At 40.1% G+C, this 24913-nt stretch overlaps 1 protein-coding gene across 5 annotated transcripts in view; it reads right to left on the bottom strand.

Annotated features, from left to right (window-relative positions):
* LOC147146032 (uncharacterized) overlaps positions 1 to 24913 on the bottom strand; it is an 87142-nt gene that overhangs the window by 58548 nt on the left and 3681 nt on the right. Inside the window, exons 2-4 of one of the 5 annotated variants that reach the window (XM_086033905.1) lie at positions 24138 to 24231; positions 15950 to 15993; positions 15195 to 15783 (exon numbers count right to left, since the gene is read on the bottom strand). In XM_086033905.1, coding sequence (XP_085890031.1) covers positions 15614 to 15783; positions 15950 to 15993; positions 24138 to 24231 — 308 coding nt within the window. In that variant the 3' untranslated portion in view covers positions 15195 to 15613. Of the gene's footprint in view, positions 1 to 15194; positions 15784 to 15949; positions 15994 to 20987; positions 21372 to 23386; positions 24025 to 24137; positions 24234 to 24913 lie in introns of those variants that run through there. The other 4 variants (XR_015087198.1, XR_015087200.1, XR_015087199.1 and 1 more) reach the window with 4 other exon arrangements.

Raw genomic sequence — 24913 nt, 5'->3', positions numbered from 1 at the left:
AATGATTTCAGCCTTTATACAGCACCACAGATTTTTATTGACTTATTGAATCTTAAAACTACCCAATGTCATCATGGCGTGTCGACTTTCAGCTTTAATTCAAGCACTTTCACAGTAATTTGACATTTGCATTTCGGAATGACAGACTTTTTTGTAGCAGTGCACCTCAGTTTACAGTGGTTTTAATATATTATTTACGTTAAAAGAAAATCACACCCATGTGTGGTATTGAGCTACCAATGATGCAAGTGAAGTGAAATAATAAAGCCATGTAGGCCAAATTATTTTCATTGTCCAATTACTTTTGAACATTTACACAAGTAAAAAGGCCTTATGAGGAAGGGGGTAAATCGATTTTTTTTCTCCCTGTTCCCGTGATAAATAAGAGATTTCAATTCAACGCATGCGCACACCACGCAATTATACGCGTGCGCTTACATCGAACACTACAGGCAGGAAATAAAAATAAACCACAAAGGGCAGCAACCATGTTCATTTGGGCCATAATTACACTCTGTGTATATTATTATTATTATTATTAATAATACTCTTTTGGCCACAATAATCTCTCTCTCTTTCTCACACACGCAAAGAACCCCCCCCCCCCCCACACACACACACACACGCGCACACGCACACGCACGCAGAGGGGCTAGTGATGAAATTTTAATGAAGTCAGGGACTGTCGGAGCTCCGCCTGGGGACCCTCGAGTGGAATATTTTAACTGTACTTTACGCCAAGTGTCTGCCTTTCAAAAAAGAAAAGAGACGTCGCACGAATTAGACGTCACCGGAATCAAACACGACCCCCACACCCCAAACAAAAAAAAAACCTTACGTGAACACGTGGCGGCCGCAGTCGTTATCATTTGTTGTTATAAACTATCCGTTATTGTGTGTAAAGTGTTATTTTCTCCCCCACACGTGTGTTTGTTTGTTTGTGTGTGAATATATATATGAATATATATATGAATATATATATGAATATATATATGAATATATATATATATATATGAATATATATATGAATATATGAATATATATATATATATATGAATATATATATATATATATATATATATATATGAATATATATATATATATATATGAATATATATATATATATATATATATATATATATATATATATATATATATATATATATATATATATATATATATATTCACACACAAGTGGGAGAACATGTGCCAGCATAAATAAACAGGCGTCCTCACTTCCAACCGCTATAACAATATAATTAGTTTTTTATTTCGAGAGAAATTATCATTAAACATTTTTAATATAACGTGATAAATATCTAATATATTTGGTGCATTTCCAACGAAAAGCCAGGAATTCACTTTGACAATCATCTAATGTAATGCATGGACATTTTTAATAAATAATTAAAATGTATTTCGTTTCTCAAATCCTCCAAATATTTTTTTTTAAAAACAACACCACGCGTTGTGTGACCACTTACTCACACATGCGCAGACGAGACATGACGCCTCACCATTAAACATTAATGACGTTCATGCTTTTGAACATATACAATACAATACAAGTGAAAATCAAACGTAAATCACGCTCTTCTCCCCCCGAAAAAATAAATAAAAATTACGCAGAAAGAGAGAAAAAGGGTGGAATTGTTGAAAATGGAATTAGCGGAGTCTTCATAAATCAAATAGCCGAAGGACGAGATTCGCGGAAATTGAAATGCAGTGACGTCACGAATGACAAAAATAATTATTTGAGCGATATAAAAACGTTTTTTCCCATGAGCCTTTGCAAGTCTTTGATCCAGTTCTGGAAAATATGAAAATTGTACGACACAATTATAGTAAAATGTTCATTCTTGGTAATGATTGTCCTATTTTTTTGTTAAAGATTATTCACATTTATGAAAAAAAGGACAAGACATATATATACATATATACATATGTATATATATATGTATATATATGTATGTATATACGTGTGTGTATATATACATACATATATAATACATGTATATACATATATATATATATATATATATATATATATTCACATATACATATGTATACATATACATATTTATATATATATATATACACATATGTATATATATACACATATGTATACATATACATATATATATATATATATATACATATACACACACACACACACGTGTATATATATATATATATATATATATATATATATATATATATATATATACATAATTTTGTAAGATTTTGAAAAAAAAAGGTATAATTAAAGGAAAATGCAAATTTGGGGTAAATGGTGTTTTATTATTTTACTGGTATTATCTTATGTCAAACGTGTGAATAATCAAAGATTCTGCACATGCTTTTCATTGGTCAGTGACAATCTAAAATATTTTTAGTGAGGTCCCATGTGTTTAGCATGTCTGACCAGGCTACGATATTGATTAATTGGCAACATCATTTTCATCAGTAAGCACTCAGCAGCAATATAAGCAGGTAAAATGTTTGTTTTGAGCGGATATTTTCATAATTATTGGAAACAATTTCATTTTCTGGCTAATTGTGTTAGCTTAGCATGTCAAAAACGTGGATAATTGGGCTGCAGCTAGCAAAAAATTTTGGATTCAAATATCGTAGTTGAAAATTCAATCAAAGTCTAGTATTCAAATGAAATAACTGTATGTAGCATGTGACGTCTGTGTGTGAGCATCCGGGTGAGAGCTGTGGCCCACATCAGGTCCTGTGCACAGTAAATTTCGTAGAGTACATTTTACCCTAAAAGATTATATTTGCCAGTCCAAATAGAATAAAATTTACACTTGGGAGGGAATATTATTCAGAATAAATTGTACACAGAAAAACATTTGGAGTGTTATTTACTAGAAAAAAACTATTAAAGTTTTTCACTCAGAAATTCGAAGTAAATTTTACAAGGAGAGTTTTTTACTTGCATTGTATTAGTTTGTTATAAAAAAAGTCACAAGGGTTGAGGAACATACCAACAACCTTCAGGTTAGGAAATGGACACTCTTCCACAAGAGCCATGTCACACCTCCTGGTGTCTACAAAAGGAGACCCCCTCAAATCCTGACTTCTTTTGGAGGTACAAGTATTCTGCCTGACATTAGTGATTTACAAGTCACAAAAATGTCAGGAAAAGCCTACAAGAACAGTTGAACTTGGTTTAGGGTTAATCAGAGCACTGTAAAGTGTGGCAGGTGTGTGCTGACTCCCATTTAACATAACTTTGAATGTGATCGGTTAAGTCGGAAAACAGCCACATTTAAAAAGGTGTGCACAATTGTGCCACCACGTTATATTTGTTTTTCATTATTATTTGCCTCTCTCTTTCTTGTTTTTATTTCACACCGCAGGTCAAAATGCTAATCCGATATTTTTGTGTTCAATAAATTATCAATTAAAAAAAAAATTAAATGCGACCTTGGTCTGTCGGATGTGTGAACGTCCCTAAAGTACCTGCATGCACAGAAGAAGAGACGAGGTCACTCACGACGTAGTGTTTACAGAAGTCCAGCGTGTCGGGGTATTTCTACAGTGAGGCTTTTCGAATCTCGTTTAATGGAGACGTCACTAAAGATGACGTCACGTCATTATAGCGTGTAAAAAAATGGATGAATTACTACTATTACCATGAATGGCCACTTTATGCTTCCTGTTTTAAATGGGATTAAATTAAAGTCATATATGAAGTCAATACTGTTACTCAAAACAATTTTGTAGATTCGATCTCCCACCTCTCCTGCTGCCCAGGCGGAGTGCATTTTGGGCCCCGGATGACGTCAATGTCAGATACATGCGACCTGGCCGTGCGGTCGCATTGCAAAAAATCCGATACATATCCGATCTAGGAATACATATGAAAGTGGCCCAGATTGCATTTGAAAAAAAACTGAAATCGAAATCGTTCAGACTGTCGTAAAAAAAAAAAATCAGATATAGGTCGCACACGGGCAAACAAAACCGATCTCGGTCGCATTTGCCTGCTGTGTGAACCTAGCCAAAGATTCTCATTTTCAACATCACAAATCTCGAACTAGGGTGTGTAGACTTTTTATAACCATTGTACTTGCGTCTAATCACTTTAGCTTAGCATGTCAAAGCAGGAGCTTGAACAGCAACATGGCTGATGTTTTGGGTCAGGGGACCTCGGCCACCATAAAGATGGCATTAAAACACACCCTTTGGCAATCCAATATTTAACCACAAAGCAGTCTCACTCATCGGGCACCAGATCAAGGCTCACACTCGGCATGTTCTCTGGCTTGGGCGTGAGACGTGTGTGTGTGTGTGTGTGTGTGTTAATGGCGACCCGGACAGGCAGGTTCTTTTCCGATCTATTAATCATCACCACAGTGAGTGCCGTGTTCACTCCCTTTCTCATACACATGCACACCCGCACACACATGCGCCCACAGTTTGTACAGAGCGGGATCATTTACATAAAGTCCTTAAGGCAAATAACTGTTGGGGGCTCTAATTTATATCTGATCGAAAATTAGCCGTCATTATGCGCGCCATTAGCTGTGTCTTTAATGTGCTTCTAAGTGCCATTTGTCAAGCGGCTTGTTAATATCCTTCAAGTCTTTAAAGTTGAGAGCTCATTATAAAGGCTGCGGTGCTCCCATCGCCATGCCATTTCATGAGTGAAAAAAAATATAGATATCACAGGGGAGAGGACAATGTATTTGAAAGTGGTTGTTGTTTAACTTGTTCCAGAAAAGTCAGAGATGCCTTGCAAGCATTGCCGTGATCTACCTTGACAACAGAATATGAACAACAGATTTGGTCCAAAAATGGATCGAAAAGTTGATAAAAGAAAATTACTTTGTCCTAAAATCTGCTAAAATAAATTGTAAGTAACATTAAGTTACAGATTTAGTCCTTGAAATGTGACAAAATGTGACAAAATCAAAAATATTAGATTAAAAAATGCACTAAAATGCAATTGAATACATGTTAGGTAACCAAATTTGGCCCAAAAATGGGACAAAAGGCAATTCAAGCAAAACATTTGGTCCAAAACTGGGCCAGAGTGCAATTGAGTAACCAAATCTGGTCCTTAAATCAATCAAAATCAAGTCATAAACTTAGAAGAAAAATAGCCAAGACACAGAAAAATGTTTTGTCCAAAAATGGGCTAAAACCCAGTTTAATCAAGATATTTGGTCAAAAACTTGATTAAAATGTAATTGACACAATAATAACAAATCTGCTCCCAAAATGAGCAAAAACATAATTCTCTCCAAAAAATGGGTCAAGATGCAATTAAAGCAAAACATACTTGGTCCAATAATGGGCCACAAAATGCAATTTAAGTAAAATATTTGGTCCAAAAATGGACTAAAATGCAATTGAAGCAATAGTAGATTACTAAAGTAAACAATGACGAAAAACATAAAGTAAAATATTTTGTCCAAAAATGGGCTAAAACACAAATGAAAATAATGTTAAGTCACCAAATCAGGTCCAAAAATGGGCTAAAACCCATTAAAGTAAAAATATTTCATAAAGTATACTGAACTGCAATTAAAGCAGCGTAGTTGGTCCTAAAGATGGCCCTAAATTCAATGGATCCAAAAACTTGCATCCAAAAATGGACAAAAAGAACATTAATAACAGTTTTGGTCAAAAAATGGGCTGAAAATAAATTAGTTGTAAAAATTGGCAAAAATTAAGTATTTGTGTACCAAGAAAGGCAAAGAAGTAACACAAAACGGGCTCAAACCAATTAAAGCAACATAAAATAACAAAGTTGGTCTACAAACTGATTAAAAAAGACATAGAAGGTACATTTTAACAGTGATGGCAGCGCCTACGCTGGTGTTAAACGAAAATGCGGTGTCCTGGCTGGTCCACCGAGACAAAAAAAAAAAAAACCTGAGGAAAATATATAGTAGGTCATGTCGGGTAAGGACAGGGATGCTCTAGAAAGTAGAAAGTAGCTTGTGCTTTTGTGATTTGACTGGTGACTTTAAACCCACAATACGGCTCAGTTATTACATACTGAGCTTTAATTTTTTCTTTCCACCACAATGCTGGCATTTCTTTGCTTTCAAAGATGCACCCGAAGGTCCACCGGCAAGCCATGTTGTCCTTTTCACGTCTTCAGTTTTGACGTTTTGTTATTGGTTACAACTCCAGTGGCCTTAAACCCCCTCCCTCGGCCCCCACTCCATTTTACACCTCCTCCCCTCGACTCGCCTCCCCTTGGTGTAACAGCTTCCTCCAGGCCAAAGCAATAAAGGGAGTAATTAGAATGCTAAAGACAGATGTAAATAAAGGGAATGAGACAGTGGTGAGGGATGAGGCGTCGAGGTCACAGACTCGTGTGCTCTCATCATCAAAAAAGAAAAAAAAAAAAAGCCCCGCGGCTATGACGAGACACACACACACGCAAACACATACGTGCTTGCACACAGCATTGACGCTCAACCCATCCAGCAAATTACATAACGCCCTATAGGCGACACGGTTATTGTAACGTCACATAATCCTGCTACCACAACTAGGTTCTCAGCCCGATGACGTGGAAACTAGGCTGGATGAAAATCTGCCATTTTCAAGCAAGACTACAAAGAATTATGTCAAAGCCAAAAGGTAAGCAGAGCTGCAGTGTGGCTTTTGATAAGCAGCATGGACTTAGGTAGGGAATTGATATTCATTATGACTATTTGATATGTCTTCCTTTTTTTGAGGGTACATCCCAAAAAAAATGCTCCAGAATGACTTGACAGTCTTGAGAGTTCACCGTACATTGCAAACATTCAAGACATCCAGAGCCAGATGTAACAAAGCAGCCCCACAACATAAGAGGCTCTTCCATGCTTTGCAGTAAACTCCAAAAATATTTCACTCCAGAACGCTATGACAGTATTGAACGTTCCTTGTATACTGAAAAGACTCCAGTGCCATCTGTATCAAAACATCCCCAGAACACAATGTTTTTTATTCAACAATTACGGGCAGTTTAGCAGGTGTCTTAACATTTCCATTAGAATGGCAAGTCCGGCTGAGACAGAATGGATGTAAGGCAGTGTTCTTCAAACTGTGTGCCGCGGCACACTGGCGTGCCGCAAGATATTGTCAGGTGTGCCGTGGGAAATTACTTAATTTGTGTGCCCAGTGTGCGGTCTAGCGCCTGGCAACGTAATCATGTCTTTACTACCTTGTAGTACGCTTCCATACCAGCAGGTAGCAGCAGCAGCAGCAGCAGCAGGTAGCTAATTGTCTTTGTTTAGAGACAAGCAAATTAGTGACGCATGTTTATCCAAACAGGCCCATGTTTCACAATGAGTAAGTATCAATATGAAACATTATAAAATAATTTTTTCCTTGTGTTTATTTAATTCCTATTCAAGACGTTATAATATAGTGTCATTCTTCGATGTTAAAAAATGCTTATATAAACAATATAACATAAATTGTTAACATTAATTGTTAAAAATGTAAAAAATATATATATTTTTTTCACAATTTCAGATGCTGGTGTGCCGCGGGATTTCTTCAATGAAATAAATGTGCCTTGACGCAAAAAAGTTTGAAAAACACTGATCTAAGGTGTTGCCACTCGGCGAGCGTCTTCAACTTGTGGAAGTAGAGCCCAGAGTGTAGGAAAGATAGCAGAGTGTAGGAGGCAGCACTTTCTACACATAATATATATGACCTTGAAAGAGATTATCTCACAATTTCTATGGGGAAAAAATATTCTCAATCTGTAAAACACAGGGAAGAGTATGTGTGTGAGTGTGTGTAGGCATCGCATTAAATATCACACTCTTGAGATTACAGACATAGCGAGAGAGGGTGTGAGGTAGAGCGAGAGATGGGGAGGGGGTCTGGGCCTAATTAAAATATTAGCATGATTAAAAATACATCAACGACGAGCGCGCGGTCACATTTAACAAGGCGGGCCTTGTTCGTAAACGACTCAACTTTTACTAATGACATAAGCGGCGTATGTCGTCACGCTGTGCTTTGAGGGTTTAATGACGCCATCAAAAGTCAACAAACAGCGATCAAGTCACACTAAGTCGTGTCGGCACCTATGCTAACGCTAGCTACCACGTTTCCTGGCTGGTCTATCAAATCAAGAGACCGCTAAAAGTAGCTCTGCCAGAGTCAAGGGAGAGATAAATATTATACTCTTATAATACGGCAAAATTATGACATATTTTTATATTGTTTCCAAGAATGAGTGAACACCTATACGGCGGCAGGCCGACACATCATCTAATCATCTTCTGCATCAGAGAGAAAGAAAGGTCTTTGTTCAAAAATGTTTGTCATTGTGTCAAATGAAATTTGTAATCAAAGCGTGAATACTCGTACCGGTATCGAACATCCCTAATGTTTCTTTAACTATTTTATCTGATACACAGTCAAAAGGGCTGAAAATAGGGCTGAACGATAGATCAATTCTAATTCCATCGATGCATTGTAGTAGAATGCAATTTTCAAATCGCAAAGACTGCAATTGGGAAGAAAAAAAGTCTGCTTCATTTTGGTCGGTTAGTCGGCTATATTTCTTTTTTACATATGAATATTTTATTTATTTATTATAGTATCTCGATAAGCTCAGTGCTTAAGTGGTGCAGTCCGCATGTTTACATTTTCTAATGAAACGTTGGAAGTGATAAAACCGCAGATTTGTTCGCATTATTGTTGTAATCTGAGTTATGATTTACTGACTTGTGTTTACATTACACTTGTTTAGTAGAATTTTGTATAGTTGTCATGGTGATCGCTCTAAATGAAGTATGGGAAATGTTTAGTGAGTTAACTAACTGAAATAGATCAACTGTCTTTCGCATGAATTCATGGTTCAGTTGCCTTTATTTTAGCACAAGAGTAATCTATAAAATATTTATGTATAATAAATATGATATTATTTCTTGTAACAGAGATTCATTATTTGCTCGTGTTTGATTAAAAAACACGTTATGAGGACTTTGAAAAAATAATCGTATATTCAATCGCAATCGCAATGTTGAGGGGGAGAAAAAGAAAAATCACAATTAAATTATTTTTCAAAAATGTTCACCCCTATCTGAAAATAGCCCAAAACATGTTAGCATGACACTGAACAAATGTTTCCGATTGAGGTTTTGCCAGTGACAGCAACATTAATTTAGCTCTAGAACTGCACGGTGGGTCATGCATGGCGAGTACATGTACGCTATTGTCAACGGAACCAAAAGTCACATGATCAGCCCACGCAAATGTCTTCTGTATCATTGCTTGGTGAGATGTCTTTGCTGAAGGTTGATTGCCGTGGTTATATTTCAGCCCCGCTGGCTCGGGGCTATTATTGCTCGTGATGAAGACGAGTGGCGAGGATGTGTAAAAAAAAAAAAAAAAGTCACAGTGATTCAATGCCAACATAAAGAAATGTTAACGACTGTCACAGACCTTTGTGTTGGATGACTCTCCTTACGCATACGTTCTCATGCAGCATTTTTAGTAGAAGTGTGCAAAAATGAAATATCTGTTAATAAGGGCCACCATTTGCTCATCTGTGTGACTTGAAAGCCATAGTAGCGTGGAATCTGTAACTTATAAAAATGGTTCAATGAAGCTCCAGAGTTATGGTGCTACATTGATTTGTAATGACAACATAGCATAGCATCAGTAGCATCCGTATCGCTAATTTTCATGGTCGTGGACCAGCCAGGAGACTTCACATGTCACTTTAGCCCTAGCACGAGTAACAGCAGCATGACATTGGATAACATCAAGATAATTTTCAAAGACATGTTGATTCCAGATGACCAACCTCCGAGGTCGTAAACCCAAAACAACAAAATATTGAAATATCGTAGATGTAAATTGGGAGTTTTAAACGTACTTTCATACAGAAATATTAATTTTAAGCAACCGTAGTATGAAACTGGACCATCAAATTCCATCCACACCTGACACGCAGCCTAATAAATAAAAAATAAAAATAAATAAAATAAAAAATAATAAAATGTTTGTATACCTTTGGGTCCACAGACGCAATGACATGTGCCCCATATTGTTTTTATTTCACCGATCACCACGCTTTGCGTGTGTGTGTGTCTGTTGTTTTCATTTGATATTTTTTACTTTATTTGCTGGCGTGTCTGCATGTGCGGCACCTGCGTGTGATGTGTACATTAAATTCTCGATGCCGATTGGCTGTCGCAGACGAGGGACGGACTGGGTCCCCGTGGGTCGGCCAAATATACAGACGGGAACTTCGTACCAGTTAGTCGATGCCCAGCTCTGCTAATAATACAGAGTGCATGCAACTTAATTTCTGGAGCGTTTGACCATGTTGTTGCTTTGTTTTTCGTTAGTTAGCCAGTTAGAACGTCAGCTGGTAATACTAATTAAAAGTAAATGAAACGAGCTTATGAAAATTGTCTGATATTTGAATAATTCACTCTTTGTTCAGTTGTGAGGGGTCGGGTCTTTGGCCGTCAACCTTTGCATATGCTCATGAACAATACATGCACAAACACGCTATCCACGAGTTGAGGTCATGGCCACTTGTATTCCTTTGGGCAGGATAGCCAAATAGCAACACACTTGATTGGAGCTACCAACCTTCCCCCTCCCCAGAAATCCACTATACATTATTCACGATGGTTGGGTGGATGTCTTTGGGCTGCGAACCACCTGCTGGCTTTTATTAGCTAATTAATGGTGATTTATCAGAGCCGCTAAATTGAGCAGAGCCGCTTTGCCTTCAGGTGTGCATGAACGGCACGTGAATTCTGATTGGGAGAAAGAAAGGAGGGGGTATATTTGATGGTCAGTTTGCTCGGACAAAAAAAAAAATGTCCCTGCTTCTCAAGAATTCAAATGGGAAGAAGGTTCGCTGAATGGGCGAGCAGGTGATGAACAAATAAAACAGCTTAAAGAAAACGGAAATGAAGCAAAACTAGATTCGGAATGGAGAGGATGGGACATGGAATGACACAGAGCAGGACAGGAAAAGAAAAGACAGGTCAGGACATGACAGGACTAGAAAGGAGATGAGCAAATACAGTAGCATAAAGGAAAAAGAGATATTAAGCAAAAGTAGATTCGGAAAGGAGAGGATCGGACAGGGTGGAATGACACAGAGCAGGACAGGAAAAGAAAAGACAGGCCAGGACATGGGAGGACTGGAAAGGATGGGACATGACAAGATGGCACAGGGCATGATGAACAGATAAGGAAAGGATATAATCAGGAAGAACAAGATAAGACAAAACACGGCAGAAGAGGGTCAGAATTGACTGGGCACGACAGGAAAGGACCAGATAAGACAGGACTGGACAAGACAGGGTAGGACTGAAAAGGTTAGGACAGGAAAGTATGGAACAGGACAGGCCAGGATGAACTGGGAAAGATAGGATGAAACAATGAAAGGACAATGCGAGACATGACAAGAAAGGTTAAGACAGGACAGGAAAGGATGCGCAGGATGGGCAGGATGGGCTCGTGCAGGGCGGGCCGGACAGGACCGAAAGGAACAGGTTGAGACAGGGAAGCGCAGACAAAGGACACAACAAGACATGACAAGACAGAACAGGAGCCATGATGCTATGCTGTGCGGTGCCAATCAATCCCAAGTAAGTCTCCAATCTTGGCGCGTTGTAAACCTGTCAGCGTGCAGTTTGGGTAACAGTCACATGATCCTCCTTATTTACAAGTCTTCCTAAAGCAGCTATCACCTGTAGCCCAAAGCCTTCATTACCAACAAGCCACGTTGTGCAAGACTGCGCGAGGCATCAGAGGGCACTGCACCCGAGGGAGTCAGGAAAAAAAATGCAGTCTCAAAGCAGGTTCGTCCCGGCAGGGAAAAATGTCAGCCTGGCGTCATTAAGGCATCTCTGCAAAACTGGGGCGATGCGGAAGCAGGTTAAGACGTCTCTGCCAGTCTTTTTTGCCGTTATCTTTTCATCCCAGCTCAACTAAGAATTCAAAACAGCGGGTAAACGGCAGAATCACACGTCGCCTCCAGCAACGCGTGACTTGAAAAGAGAGTTTGTTGTGCGAGGTGACGTGTTTGCTCAGCGGAAATCGGATGCATTGAAAGCGTACGCTTTAAGGGCAAAACGCAACACAGGTGTAGGTACGGGTGAAGCCGACTGCGTGTGTGTCACCTGGATTCGAGTAACAATTATGGAGGCAGGATTGCGCAAAAGCCACCTGGAATTGCGGAATCTCAAGGCAAGACAGGTTAGGATGAGACAGGGCTCATGGCTCAGCTTGAGAAAAAAGGTGAATGACCAAACACGGCTCAACTTGAGAAAAATGGTGAGCCGTGATTGGTCGATTGGTTGTTACCGGAACCCTGAGCAAATGCGATGTCATTTTCAGTCAATAGCAACTGATAAAATGGCCGCCCCTGAGATGGACAAAAATGGCTTCCAGAAATTAGACAATAATTACTATTGAGAGGCTGAAATCAGAAAATTTGGACAATTGAAGTAAAACAATGGCTCTAAACGATTACTAGATTATCAAAATTGCTGTTGATTTGTAATCGATTAAATTTCACACATCTCTTTCTTATCCTTAGAGTGGGTCCCTGTTGATCATATTCACTTGACACAGCTTATAGAGTCAATTAGGACATCTGTCAAGCTGTCGCATCAAAGGCCTCGCATGTCTGTGTGATTCTAACACTGACCCACAGAGGTCACAGTGTGAGTGTTTGCGTTGGAGGGGTTGAACATACCGAGGACCACCGGTGGCACCCAACCCCAACCCCAGGGGAAGAGGCCATCAATATGAAGAAGAGGGGGAAAAAAAGGCCCTGAACTGCACACACGTGAAGTGAAAACTCTGTCAAGGTGTGATGGTTAAAAAATGGAAATAAGCGCCTCGGTCCGTGCCATTATTTCATTTGACGACCATGGGAAATGCTCCGGGGATGTCGGGGCAATGAGGAGAGCGTCGGCTGAATTAATGTTGTAATTCTTTATCAAGATGAGCCGCGGCATTACCTTGAACCGGGCGCCTTCGCTTTTATGCAAAACGCTTCCCGAGCCCTGCTTATTTTAATGATGGTCCTAATTTGTTGGCTCACTCTAAATTATTAATCTCTTTTATATTCATGCTGTTATTACGTGTCATATATCTATGGGAGAGTGGAGGGATTTAATAGTAGATACTGGACCTTAGGAAAAAAAGGAGAAAAAAAAAAAAGGGGGGCCAGTGCAGGATTGCTATTAAATTTTAATAATGAGCTAAATATTTGCCTTGGCACCTGGTAAGTGACTCGCAAATGGCGGCAAGTGCATTAATCAATAACATGGAATATCATTTTTTTTTAAGATTAAAAACTTTTTTCGAAGAACATCTAACTAGCCCTACTATGCTACTTCATTTTCATGTTCATTTTCATCATTTTAGAGAAACAATCCCAGCTCTAACAAAGTGGTGGACATGAAAAAAAAAAAAAAACACAAATACTACTACCAATAATAAGAATACTAATACCACTACTATGACAAAAATGTATATATAATATAACATTATATGTATATATACATATGTCTCCACTGACCAGTATGAGGGCGCCAAGATGCTGAAATTATGATCTCGCCCTTAAAGCGTGCACATTGTCACTCCCCTTGACAGCAGCAGCTGAAGTTTGAATGTAAACAAACAACTGCTGTTATTTGACCGCCGTTAGTTTGCCTGTTGGCGAGTAAGCTCACATTCCCCATCATGATCAATGGAAGGAATGGTAAGAATCTCTTATGTAGATACTTTTCACTTACTTATAAATATGCATTCATCTATATTTATAGAAAAAAACATTGTGTTCACAAAAAAGCTTGTGGTCCATTACAAAAAATGAAATAAATCCTGTTAGTATTTTGGCTTTATAAATATTTGTATCATAAATGTCCCCCCCCCCCCCCCCAAAAAAAAAAAAAAAAAATCTAACAAATCAGTTTCTGGTCAAGTACCGTTCAGTTGGGTATGTGTTAAGAGATTTTACAAGCAGTAGCCATCCTGTAAATTTACACGGCGAACAGGTTCACATAATCACATTATGTCATGATGCATAAAATACTTCCATAACTACTGTAGGTATCTACAGCTTGTCTGATTGCTTTCAACACAACATGCCCCGGTATTGTGGAATCCCCTTTCACAAAGGCACCGTCTTGCTTTTTCCAGCTGTAGTAATACCTCCAGGTCACCTTTGCACCCCCATTCCGCATTGTTGCCATTCACACAGAACAGCTACCTGGAAAAATAGCCGACTTTGACAGGCGGCGTGAAAGGGCGGCTTAAACTGCTGTCCATCAATCCACCTCCACTGTAGCATCTGTCAGCATGCACACCCCACTGCCACTCCTACCACCTATGGGTGCACCCCCTCAACCGGCAGCCAGAAGGGGCCTGAGGTGCTAACATCAACCTTAGCGGCGCGAGGCTAAGTGATGTCGCGCTTATGAGGGCAAACTACCTCATGTTTGGGGGGTGTTAAAAAAAAAAAAAAAAATTGTGTGGATAGTTGGTGGTTTGAGGCGTTACCAGGACATATTTGTGTTTGTCCAATAAAAGGTGTGCTACAGCGCTGCGCACACTTCACAATTCAATTAATGTTCCACCACAATCTATTCATTGGAGGAGCCCGCTGAGGAAGCCAGTGGGAGTGTATTGATTGGACTGTGTCATATGTGCAGGCGAGAGAGGAGAGGGGTGCCTAATGGAGTGAAATAAAGGAGGCGGGAAAGGGCTGTAATGAGGGTCCACCCCCTACAGGCAGAGGGGGGAAAAAAACACCGGCTGTAAAAGACGGCATTTTAACGCCTTTTTTCCGGGTCGCTGTTCTGTGAAAACCGGGGCTGTCCAAACCACTTCCTCACAGGGGTCAGAAAATTGGAAGGATACAAAGCCCATTTCACATTCTCAGACTTTTATTTATTCAACACGCTAAATTGATGTATAAAAGAAACTAATTAAGATAATAGTACAACTATAACAAATGCAATTTTGCTCTGTAATTAAAATATCCAAGATCACATTGGCATTTAGCATGACAGGACGTGCAGTTTTATTCCCTCTTGTTGCCGGAAGCTTCTAGTAGATGAGTAGCTGAGGCCCTAGTTTGAATGTAAACAAACAACTGCAGTTTTCTAAAAGCTGAAAGTTTGTCCCTTGGTTCAATTCTACGGTTACATTAAGTTGTCTCTCTCTCTCTCTCGCTTCTCCTGTGTCTCTGTTCTAGGCTGTAAATATAAAACTTATTAAAATATTTTACCAACATGAGACCAATAACATTTGTTACGCATGTACGTGGACACCCGAAAGGCAGGAAGTATGACGTTTAAATCTGTGGGAAATCACAGATTTCTGCTGAGGGCAAATAAATGACAGCTCTTCTATTACCACTCTAATGTACCAAATTGATGCGTTCAAGCTCTTTTATCATCACACCAGACACTTTTGATGACATCATCTGCTCGCGTCATGCAGTCACTCCGCGCGAAATAGCTACCAAGACGTTTTGGATTGATTTGCAGTCTACGCGTTCTCTGCAGTTCATGTTTTCATGGCCTTTGCCTTATTTCTCAGTCGCCTTCAAGCACATGTCACGGACGCCGTAATGATGGCGCCATCAAAGCCCAGCTTGGCTGTCAATCATCCCATCAACGGTTAAGGGCGGGACTGCGGGGGGGGACACACGAGGTGCGCCTCTCGAGTGTCGGCTAATGACTTGTAGTCTAAACCGGCGAATTCCAGAGACTCTCAGGTGACTTCGTCTTCCTCCTCGGCTTTGTGCAGGTTCTGCCAGGATGATGAAAAGCGGGAAATAAAATAAAGTGACACTTGCAACTCACCGCGAGGAGCCCACAGCACCCCAGCGTTGGTTGAGGCCCCATAACCCCAAATTATCCCCCCTCCCCCCCCATTCCTTTTCTCCTCGCAACCCACAGCACTGTGCAGTACAGACCTGCCTGTTTGGATGCCTCTTCAATGCAAAGTGTAGAATCAGAGCTGTAACACAAATCGTTGCAACGATCCACTTTTGTCTTTGGTCAATGCACTTTTAGCGAACAGTGTGAAAGGTGTTTATGTTTTACCCCTTTTCAGAGGTACAGCAAAATTGCTGCATCAGAGCCAGAAGACCAAGCAATCATTTACCATTGTCCAAAATGTAGCAAAGGTCCGATAATGCTCCCTTGCCCCATAACACAGACATATTAACTCATTAAGGCCGGGAGCACATAACCGCGTTTCTACCACTAGAACCGGGAACATTGTTGCGTCTTTCTACTTTTCGAGCCGAGGGAGCGCATACGTCATTTTATTTTTTGAAACCGATTCTCGGTCTCTTAGCCAATGAAATGCATTGGAATATACATGTGACGGTGTCGTGAGTCCTCAAAGGATATCCGGAATTTTTTTCGGGCCGTAATGGCGGACGCAGACGATTGCGGGAGCTCTGAAATAATTGACGTGAAAAAGACCACGTGCTTGTGGACTTTGAACCAGTAGAACCAGTCGAATGTAATATATGGTTAAGATTTAAGTTTGTAGACAATGACGATATGGACGATTTTGTGATGTATGGATGATGGTAATAACATCTTGATTTTTAAAATTAAAAATTGTGCTTCTCTTGCGCTGACACTTTATTTTTACATCTTCGATTGAAACAGTAAAGATGAATAAACTCGGGCCAATGTTGCCCACTCGGTATCCATTGCAGCCTGATCATCCTGGAAGGGGGATTCCCCCATCTGTGGTCCCTTCTCAAGGTTTCTCACTTTTCTCCAGATGTTTTGTTTTTTTAGTTGTTCCTTGCCCTCATGGCGTTTAAGATCAGGGGATGTCATGTATATGATCTGGTGCATATGTGAAGCCCTTTGAGACTTTCCTGTGATTAAGGGATATATAAATAAATTTGACTTGACTGTGTGATAGCCACGTCTAAGATCTGCAATTATTTTGGAATTATGTTTCTACCTGCTACAGGGGCTGGGATATCAATTATTTTGTAGGTGTTGAATTTCCGGGAAAACTTCAGGTTTTTGAGGGTGATTCCAAAGATGACCTTAGGTTTTAGAGAGACGTTTAGCCAGGCGCTTACGGACTTAATGGGTTAAGAAGGCAGGTGATTGTTGTCCCATGTTCTAAACAGCCACTACTTGCCAGTAATTGCTGAAACTTCTTCACACCCTTGAATTCATAGTGTTCCATGCTACGTTTAATGCCCTGCAAATTGTTCATTCATACCCTTCTGATTGAACAAAGCGATCCATCTGCTGTCAAGGAAGCTCTCTTCAGACCATGATTTGTACTGGAAGATGTGACAACAAAAGCGACAGGAAGAGCCAAGCCTACTAGAACATCTGAACTTTATTTGGAGTCACGTCACAGATTGAACCTGTTTTCAAGGTTTGGTCTTGTGACATTCATAATGTTAGCCTGAAAGCAGTTTGACGCCAGTGTTAGTTGATAGCATAGGGCGGTCCGTACAAGGCCAAAATGGCGCCCCTGACGATGGATGGAAATGGGTAAAATAATCCGCTTCATTCTTATTCCACAAACACAATATTAATCAGACTGGACTAGAGCAAGCACATAGAGCATACTATTGCAGAGAAAACGTATCTTGAGTTGCCCCTTAAATAAGTAGCTAACCATTGTGCTTGCAAAAATATATCCATGTTATAATCCAGGATGATGTCTTTCAAGCACATAATGGAGCCAAAGCAGCCACCTTTGAAGGAAGCAAAGAAAAGAGCAGCGGTGACATCCTCGACGGTTGCGGATCACTGAGCATGTCGCTTCCGCTCGAGGAACAACATTGAGGCACGTAATGTACGCTAGCCTGCGACAGCCGGGTGCCATGCTACTGTATCGGACACCAATATACATCATCAAATCAAATCAAATTTTATTTATATGGCACTTTTCACATATAAAATGCAAATCAAAGTGCTGTACACTAAAAACATCAAAATACAACATACAGAGATAAAGCGCGCGTTTCTACTGTCGTAGGATGAAATTAATACTTCAAATATAGCTATGATGCTTATTGTGTGAATACTGAATGCACACAATGGTATGTTATTGCTGTTTTTCTTTTCCAATTTCAAAATATTCCAAAAATGACGCCTTGCAGGCTATAATTTTCCACATTCAAAAAATTCACAGGTATCGTACACATTTTTTCATTCGGCATTCACATGAGATTTCTTGAGATCCATTAAACCTGCCCAACACAAATTTTTGCTAAATTCCTGTTCAACACCAATTTCTACTGCAGCCGGTTCATGCAGCAAACTGGTTGGGCCTGAATGAATCGCACTCTCTGCTGGTTGCTGACAAATTTCACGTCATACCGGCGGCTTGATATCCATATGATAGAGAAAATTCTAAACAATTAATAAACACAAAAATCATACCATCATGCCCGTTTCAGCAGCAGCTGCCTTGAGCCAGTGAATAGAGTCTCCCCTCCTATGCAGACTACACAGTATTAAATATGAATGGTGTTTGGGTGCCGCTTCATTTGCCTCCCCGGCTCCACGTGCCAATCCTTGTAAGTGGATGTTTCCGTAATGCGAAGCCTCCTCGGATCCCAGCAGCACACAAGACAAACAGTGGTTGTAACCTCGACCCCCCCCCCCCCACACACACACACACACACGCCCCCAAGCCAACGATTCCCGGGGAATAGAAAGGGAAGGAATGGAAGGGCCGAAGAGGAGTAAAATGGGAAATTCCGACAGACATCTTGGCTGTGTGTGTCTAACCCGGTGAACACACACGGGAGACGTGAGTTTGATAGAGTTATTACACACGGCTGCTTCCAGCATTTGTGCGCCTGAATCTATTATCCGCCGAGCAGGCAGCTGGGCTAAGCTGGGATTCTGCCGGGACATCTCATCACCTTGGTGTCACGGGTCAGGTAATTGCAGCAGCCAATGTGTGCTTTTCATTACTAAACTACAAACTTTAAAGGAGTCTTCTTCTTTTTTTTTCTTCTTCCCCAAGACAGAAAGGTGTTGACTTTAGCAGCGATTAAGGTGGTATTATTTCTACCGCGCCTCTCAAAATGTAATTCTACAGGCTGCCTTTTGTCCCTCAAACCCAGATGGACAGATGTTTTCTTGTGGTATTGTGTGTATACTGTGCATTTATTTGGCATCATTGTGATTTTCCGCAAAGGAACAGGACTACATCAGATTAGGTTCCGGTTATCCACATCCCGAGAGCGGGGATGTGCACGCCAATTATGTCTCAGAATAAGACACAAGTTATCCAATTACAATGCAGTACACTCCACTTACAACCGGGGCCGAAATGGGACTTAGTCCTGGAGTTTCATGGCTCAGACCGGCCCACTATATTCACAACGTTATTGTAAAAAGAGAGGAAAAAAATATATAATTCGACAATTAACCTGTTATGAAATGCGCTATACAAAAAAAGTGGTATTGGATTGTATGATATTATTAGTGTATCAGTCTAAAATAGCCCACCAGTCCCTCCACAGTATTCATATTGTATATGACCAAAAATCAAACTACAATTGAGGGCGATGCGCTTACGAGATTAGAGTGAACATGTACAGAACATGAATGTATTGAAAAACAACAAAAAGGGACCAATAGGAAGTATTTACATAATAAGGATAAGACACTTTACTCTTAAAGCAGATTTATCAAACGTCGTTAAGGTAGCAACATTTAGGCAAGGCAAGGCAAGGCAGTTTTATTTATGTAGCACATTTCATACACAAGGCAACTCAATGTGCTTCACGCAAGCAAAGACACAAAACCTACAAGCATTTACCGACCCAACAGTTAACAACATTGAAAAGCAAAGTCGAGAAAACTAAAGTAGCTACCAAAATGACTGGAATGTTCATTGACAACATTTAAGCACATTAGCAGAAAACTTTAAAAACATTTAAAAGTAAAGAATTAAAAGTAGGTTTCTAAAATATGTCAAAGAAAAAAATATTTAAAATTGTTTAGAGGACCTGTATCAAAGGGATGAGAGCTTATTCCATTTGGTGCAGCATAACAGCTAAATGAAGCTTCACCATGTTTACCTTGAACCTTGAGCTCCACTAATTGACCCAAGTCTGCACATCTCAGAGCCCTACACCCCTACAGACGCTTAATTTTTAGGAAAAAAATTGTTATTCGTTATCCGTCTGCAACGTGGGTACCCTTCTATCGTCCGTCAAAAGTATTGGAATGGCAAGGTCCAATTACTTTACTTTGCTTTGTTTTTGTTTCCATACTGAAGGCTCTTGGGTTTCAGATAAAAGATGATCATGAGACAAAAGTCCGTCATTCACCTTTTTTTCCGGGGGGGAAAAAAAAAAGAAAGTGGTCGTCACACACGGACGCACGTTGACGGAGGGCGGTCTCCAAGTGCCCGCTTGACAGCGGCCAATTTTACATCATTTTCAAGTGGAGATCTTTTTGCATTTCCTGCATGTCTGATATTTCAAACAAACTAATCCGTGTCAAAATCTGTAAAGAATTGAAAGGGTTATGATTAATTTATTGGAATCCCCTGCCTCCTCGGACCGCATGTCCCTGATTTATAGTACGGGTCACATCAATGGTGGGAAAAGTTTTGCTTTTTTTTTTTTTCTATTACAAAACACTGCCGTTTTAACTTTATATACACTCATTCCACTGAAGCATAAAATAACCAATCAAGCCTGGCTGAATTTTCCTAAAAAACAAAAACATGCTGTATCTATATTTATCTGCCATGTAAGGAGAGCGTGCTCATTTTCACGGTACGTACCCGCCCACACCCTGCATCCAGCAGGGAGTGGAAATAAGATGCTGGTTATCAGCGAATCTACCTCCCCTGACAACTGTCCAATTATGTATATGACGCCGGGCCTTACTGTTTGCACTGTGAGTAATCAATAAAGGATGTGGCTGAGTGCACATAGATTTTCAGCAGAACCGAATGCATGAAAATCACTCGGTGGTGAACAAGCGAAGGGTGGCGGAGGCGGGGCGGGGGGCTGATTAGGGATCGGAGGGCCAAGTTTGATGGGGGTCTCAAATGGAAAGGGTGACAGGTGGAAGTGGGGATGAAAAAAGGTGGTTTCATGAATAAATGTAAACACAGACCCATTCAATTACTGCCACCGGTCACCTTCTTTCAGGTGCCTTTTCTAATGAAAACATGCAAGTTACTGGGGCGTTTAATTGTATATTTATATACACACTGCACAGCCTGTTGAACACAAGAAAAAAAAAAAAAATGCCCGCAGCTGGAAAATGGGATTGGGTTGAAAAAGGCAGCGTTCGTTTGGGTTATTGATCTGCGAGATCGTCACAAGGATGTTGCCCCCTGCGGGATGACTTCCAAGGTGGTCCAACCTTAAAACAGGGGCATATTTTAAAATGCCACAATGATCACAATATTCATGAAAAAAAAAAAAAAATCTAAAGTTGCAGAGTCAGCAAATGTCTAAAGAGCTCAGTTCAATGAGCATTTAAGTCCCTGAAAATATATGTCTTGCAACTTTCACAGATTGCAGAGAAGCGTGTCATTAAAAACCTTGACAAATTTGAATTACAAAAAAAAAAAAAAAAAAATCACCAAAAATCAAGCCATTGTCTCCACTCTCAAATGCAATGGGCGAGTCTGCTAAATGCGTGAATAATAGATGCTCATGTCATGACGTGTGCAAAAAGTGCTTGCAATTGCTTATAAATGGCAATTGCTTATAAATGGCACAACACATCGATAAAGGACTACTTTTGTCTGAATGAAGCTCCTCAACTCACTTGCTACCAAGCCAATACTAAAATCCAAATGAGTTTCAAATACTGAAAAGTTTCATTTAATGTTATTTTTTTAATTTAAAGTGTGACAACCATTTGGTATTTGTAGTGGGGCAGTTACAAATTCTGCCTAGCAACAAGTGATCAAGCACACACAAACAAAACAAGCTTGGCAGTTAAAATACAGTTTTACGTTCGAGTAACTTTAATGATTCTTAGGTGTTGTAACGAATCAGAAATTGTTGCCGGAAAAGGAAAACAAAAGTGACTACCACTTCCTCACCCGTGTGACGTCACAGCACCGAAACGGCATGCCGGCTGAATTTATAGCCACACTTGATGTTCTCATCAGCATGCATAATATGCCCGCGTTCCAACTGATCCACTGCAGAAGAGGCAGGTCAAAAGCACGCTACAGTTATATCTTTTCTATTACCCAGGTTAATCAATAATTCATGGGTCACAATAGCAGGCTGTGCGAGCTGGGGGAGGGAAGTAAAAAGGGGTGGGCAGTTTGCTCTCCCAAAACAGGAAGAGGAAATCAAAGCATCTCTCATCTGTCGCAGAATGTCGGCCATATTCTCAAACGTGACGATAACCTGCCATTTCCCCTCCCCGGTCGGCCGCTACGTTGTGCTTTTTGAGCATTCATCATGCGGCGTAAGGCCTTAATAGCGTGGGACAGGCGAGCGGCCATTATTGGCTCCTCGCGTTTCTCGCATAAAAAACACTTACGGCCTGCGAGATGTTAGCGCATCGTGCATGAAGAAAGCTTTTTGATAGCGTGCTAATCTGCGCCATTACTGTGTGGGGTGATTTACAATCACTTAAACGGCATGCATGCACTCATACACGCACACTGGCTGGCTGGCTGGGTGGATAATAAAGATGCTGGCACATGTGGGTCATTAAAGAGCTTAGTGTGTGTGTGTGGGGGGGGGGGGGGCGGTGCGTGTGTGTGGGGGGGTGCGTGTGGGGGGGTGTACCTGTGTGTGTATGTGTATGGACTGGATGCGGTGGCATTTGGCTTAATTAGTAAGCGGTTTTAACATGAAAGAGACAAAGAGAAGACAACAAGGAGACAGCATGTGCTTGTTTAAAAAAAAAAAGTGACCAGTGAGTGCACCTGCAATGGAAAATGTCATGATATGTGTGGAAATATTATACATATAAACATATACTGTACAAAATGTCTGTATATATGTATATATAGATATACCAAAATCATCCCTTTTAAGGGGAGCCCAAAAACAGTCTGTTGCATCGTCAAAGAGCGCAAGCCATTTTCAACACCCACTCGTGCGGATTGACGGATTGACTAATAGTATTGATTTGTGAAAAAAATATCAAATCCATCAAATTGTGGCATAGGAGGTTTTGGCCTGATGCCAGCGATCGAATCAAACTAAATTGAATCGTTTCACTTTAACTCAACTACTTACAACATATAACGAGATACATAACAAATCGTCTTTTATTGGAGAAATATATCTTTGAAGGAAATGCCACATTTACAGTATCGTCCGGTTCATTCATATGCATGAAAAATGACAACAAAAACTAAGCTTTCCCTCCCTCCCCTAAGCTATACTTTATCAAATCGAATCATATTTCCACTGAACTGAATCATTGCAATTTCAAATCAAACTATCTTTGAATCATATTGCACCCCATATATTGAGGTACGTATCAAATCGTCTTTTCTTATACACATACTCTACGTACTCTACATACTGTACATACATACACACATAGTATTAGGGGTGTAACAAAAAGCGATTTTAATCGGAAAATCAATTTAATTTAACCAAATCAAATCGTTACATTTTGAAATGTCCCGTCACAAGTTACAAAACCGTTTTGGCTTGGTGGTGTGCTGTGACATGTTTGTAACGTAACAATATAAATGTAATGCGAACCTTGGCGCACTAAAGGTTGGGAAACACCGATCAAAAGATGTGAGGTCAAGGAACAATGTTACATGGATAATATTGAAGGATGCTTCAGAGATTCTCAATAGGGTTGAGGTCTGGTGATGATTGTGGCAACACCATCAGTTTTTTCCTCCTTTCATAGCAGCAGCAGCTAAAGCTTCAATGGTAGAGTAGTGGCGCTAACTTGATCATGCATCCAGTACTTCAACCGCCCACCTAAGCAGTGATTCCGTTGCTGTGTTTGACACTCCCCGCGAGCAGGCATCATGCCACCCAGCGTTACACCTCGTTTCTTTATCCCGTCGCTTCCTCTACGTGTTAAGCCGAGGGAAATTGCATCAATATTTCATGGCGGGGCCGCACCGATTCAACGGGCGAGGCGATAAACAGTCGGCCATTAATAATGCAGCACGGTGACACTGACCTTATTTTGTGCCTTTCAACCTGCCGTCGCTGATATTTGGGGATTCGCGCCGCCCTCGAGTACACACAGGAGGCGGAGCTCTTTTGTTCAAAGTCTGCACAGAAGAAGAAGAACGGGAGGGGGTTGGTGAAAAAAAAACAAACTTCCTGTTTGACAGAGGTTATATTGCATTAACTGAGCGCAGAAGCATATCTTCATTTTCACAGAAACAAGTGCTGCTGACAGGCGAGCACATGCCTCCGAGGTAAACCGCGAGAAGCTTTGACAGGAAACTTAAAAAAGACAAGGCAGTATGCTTCAGGGATGCTCCATACAAAGTAGAAACACCCGGTCCGAGTTCAGGCCACTTGTGCACAGAAAAACATGAAAGAATACAATTATTGAGTGAAAAAAAAAAAACCCATCTCATTTTAAAATAAAAATGATCTTTCTGTCGCTTGTACCGGTATCAGTATAAAGGCAACCCGACTGTTGTACATGGGCTAATTTCAACAATCCGAGGAAAATAATCATTACTCAAATATAAGAGGATACAGAAAAAAATAATCGCACAATAAGTCACAATCACAATATTGAGAGGGGAAAACTCAATAATTCGATTATTTTTCAAAAATCATTCAGTCCTAAGCCCCTCACATCTTTGTAAATATTTCATTACAGTGGAACCTCAGTTTACGAACAACCCATTTTATTAATTACGATAGTCGGTTTCTGAAAAAAAAAAAAAAAATCGGTTTACAGTCTTGGCTGCAGAAGGCTCAAGACGTTGACATTTT

The sequence above is a fragment of the Filicampus tigris genome, chromosome 6 (assembly GCF_054856515.1).
Source record: "Filicampus tigris isolate MCC_2025a chromosome 6, RoL_Ftig_1.0, whole genome shotgun sequence".
In the NCBI taxonomy this organism is placed as follows: domain Eukaryota; kingdom Metazoa; phylum Chordata; class Actinopteri; order Syngnathiformes; family Syngnathidae; genus Filicampus; species Filicampus tigris.
The sequence above is the reverse complement of the archived record's forward strand: the minus strand, read 5'-3'. Positions and strand labels throughout refer to the sequence as shown.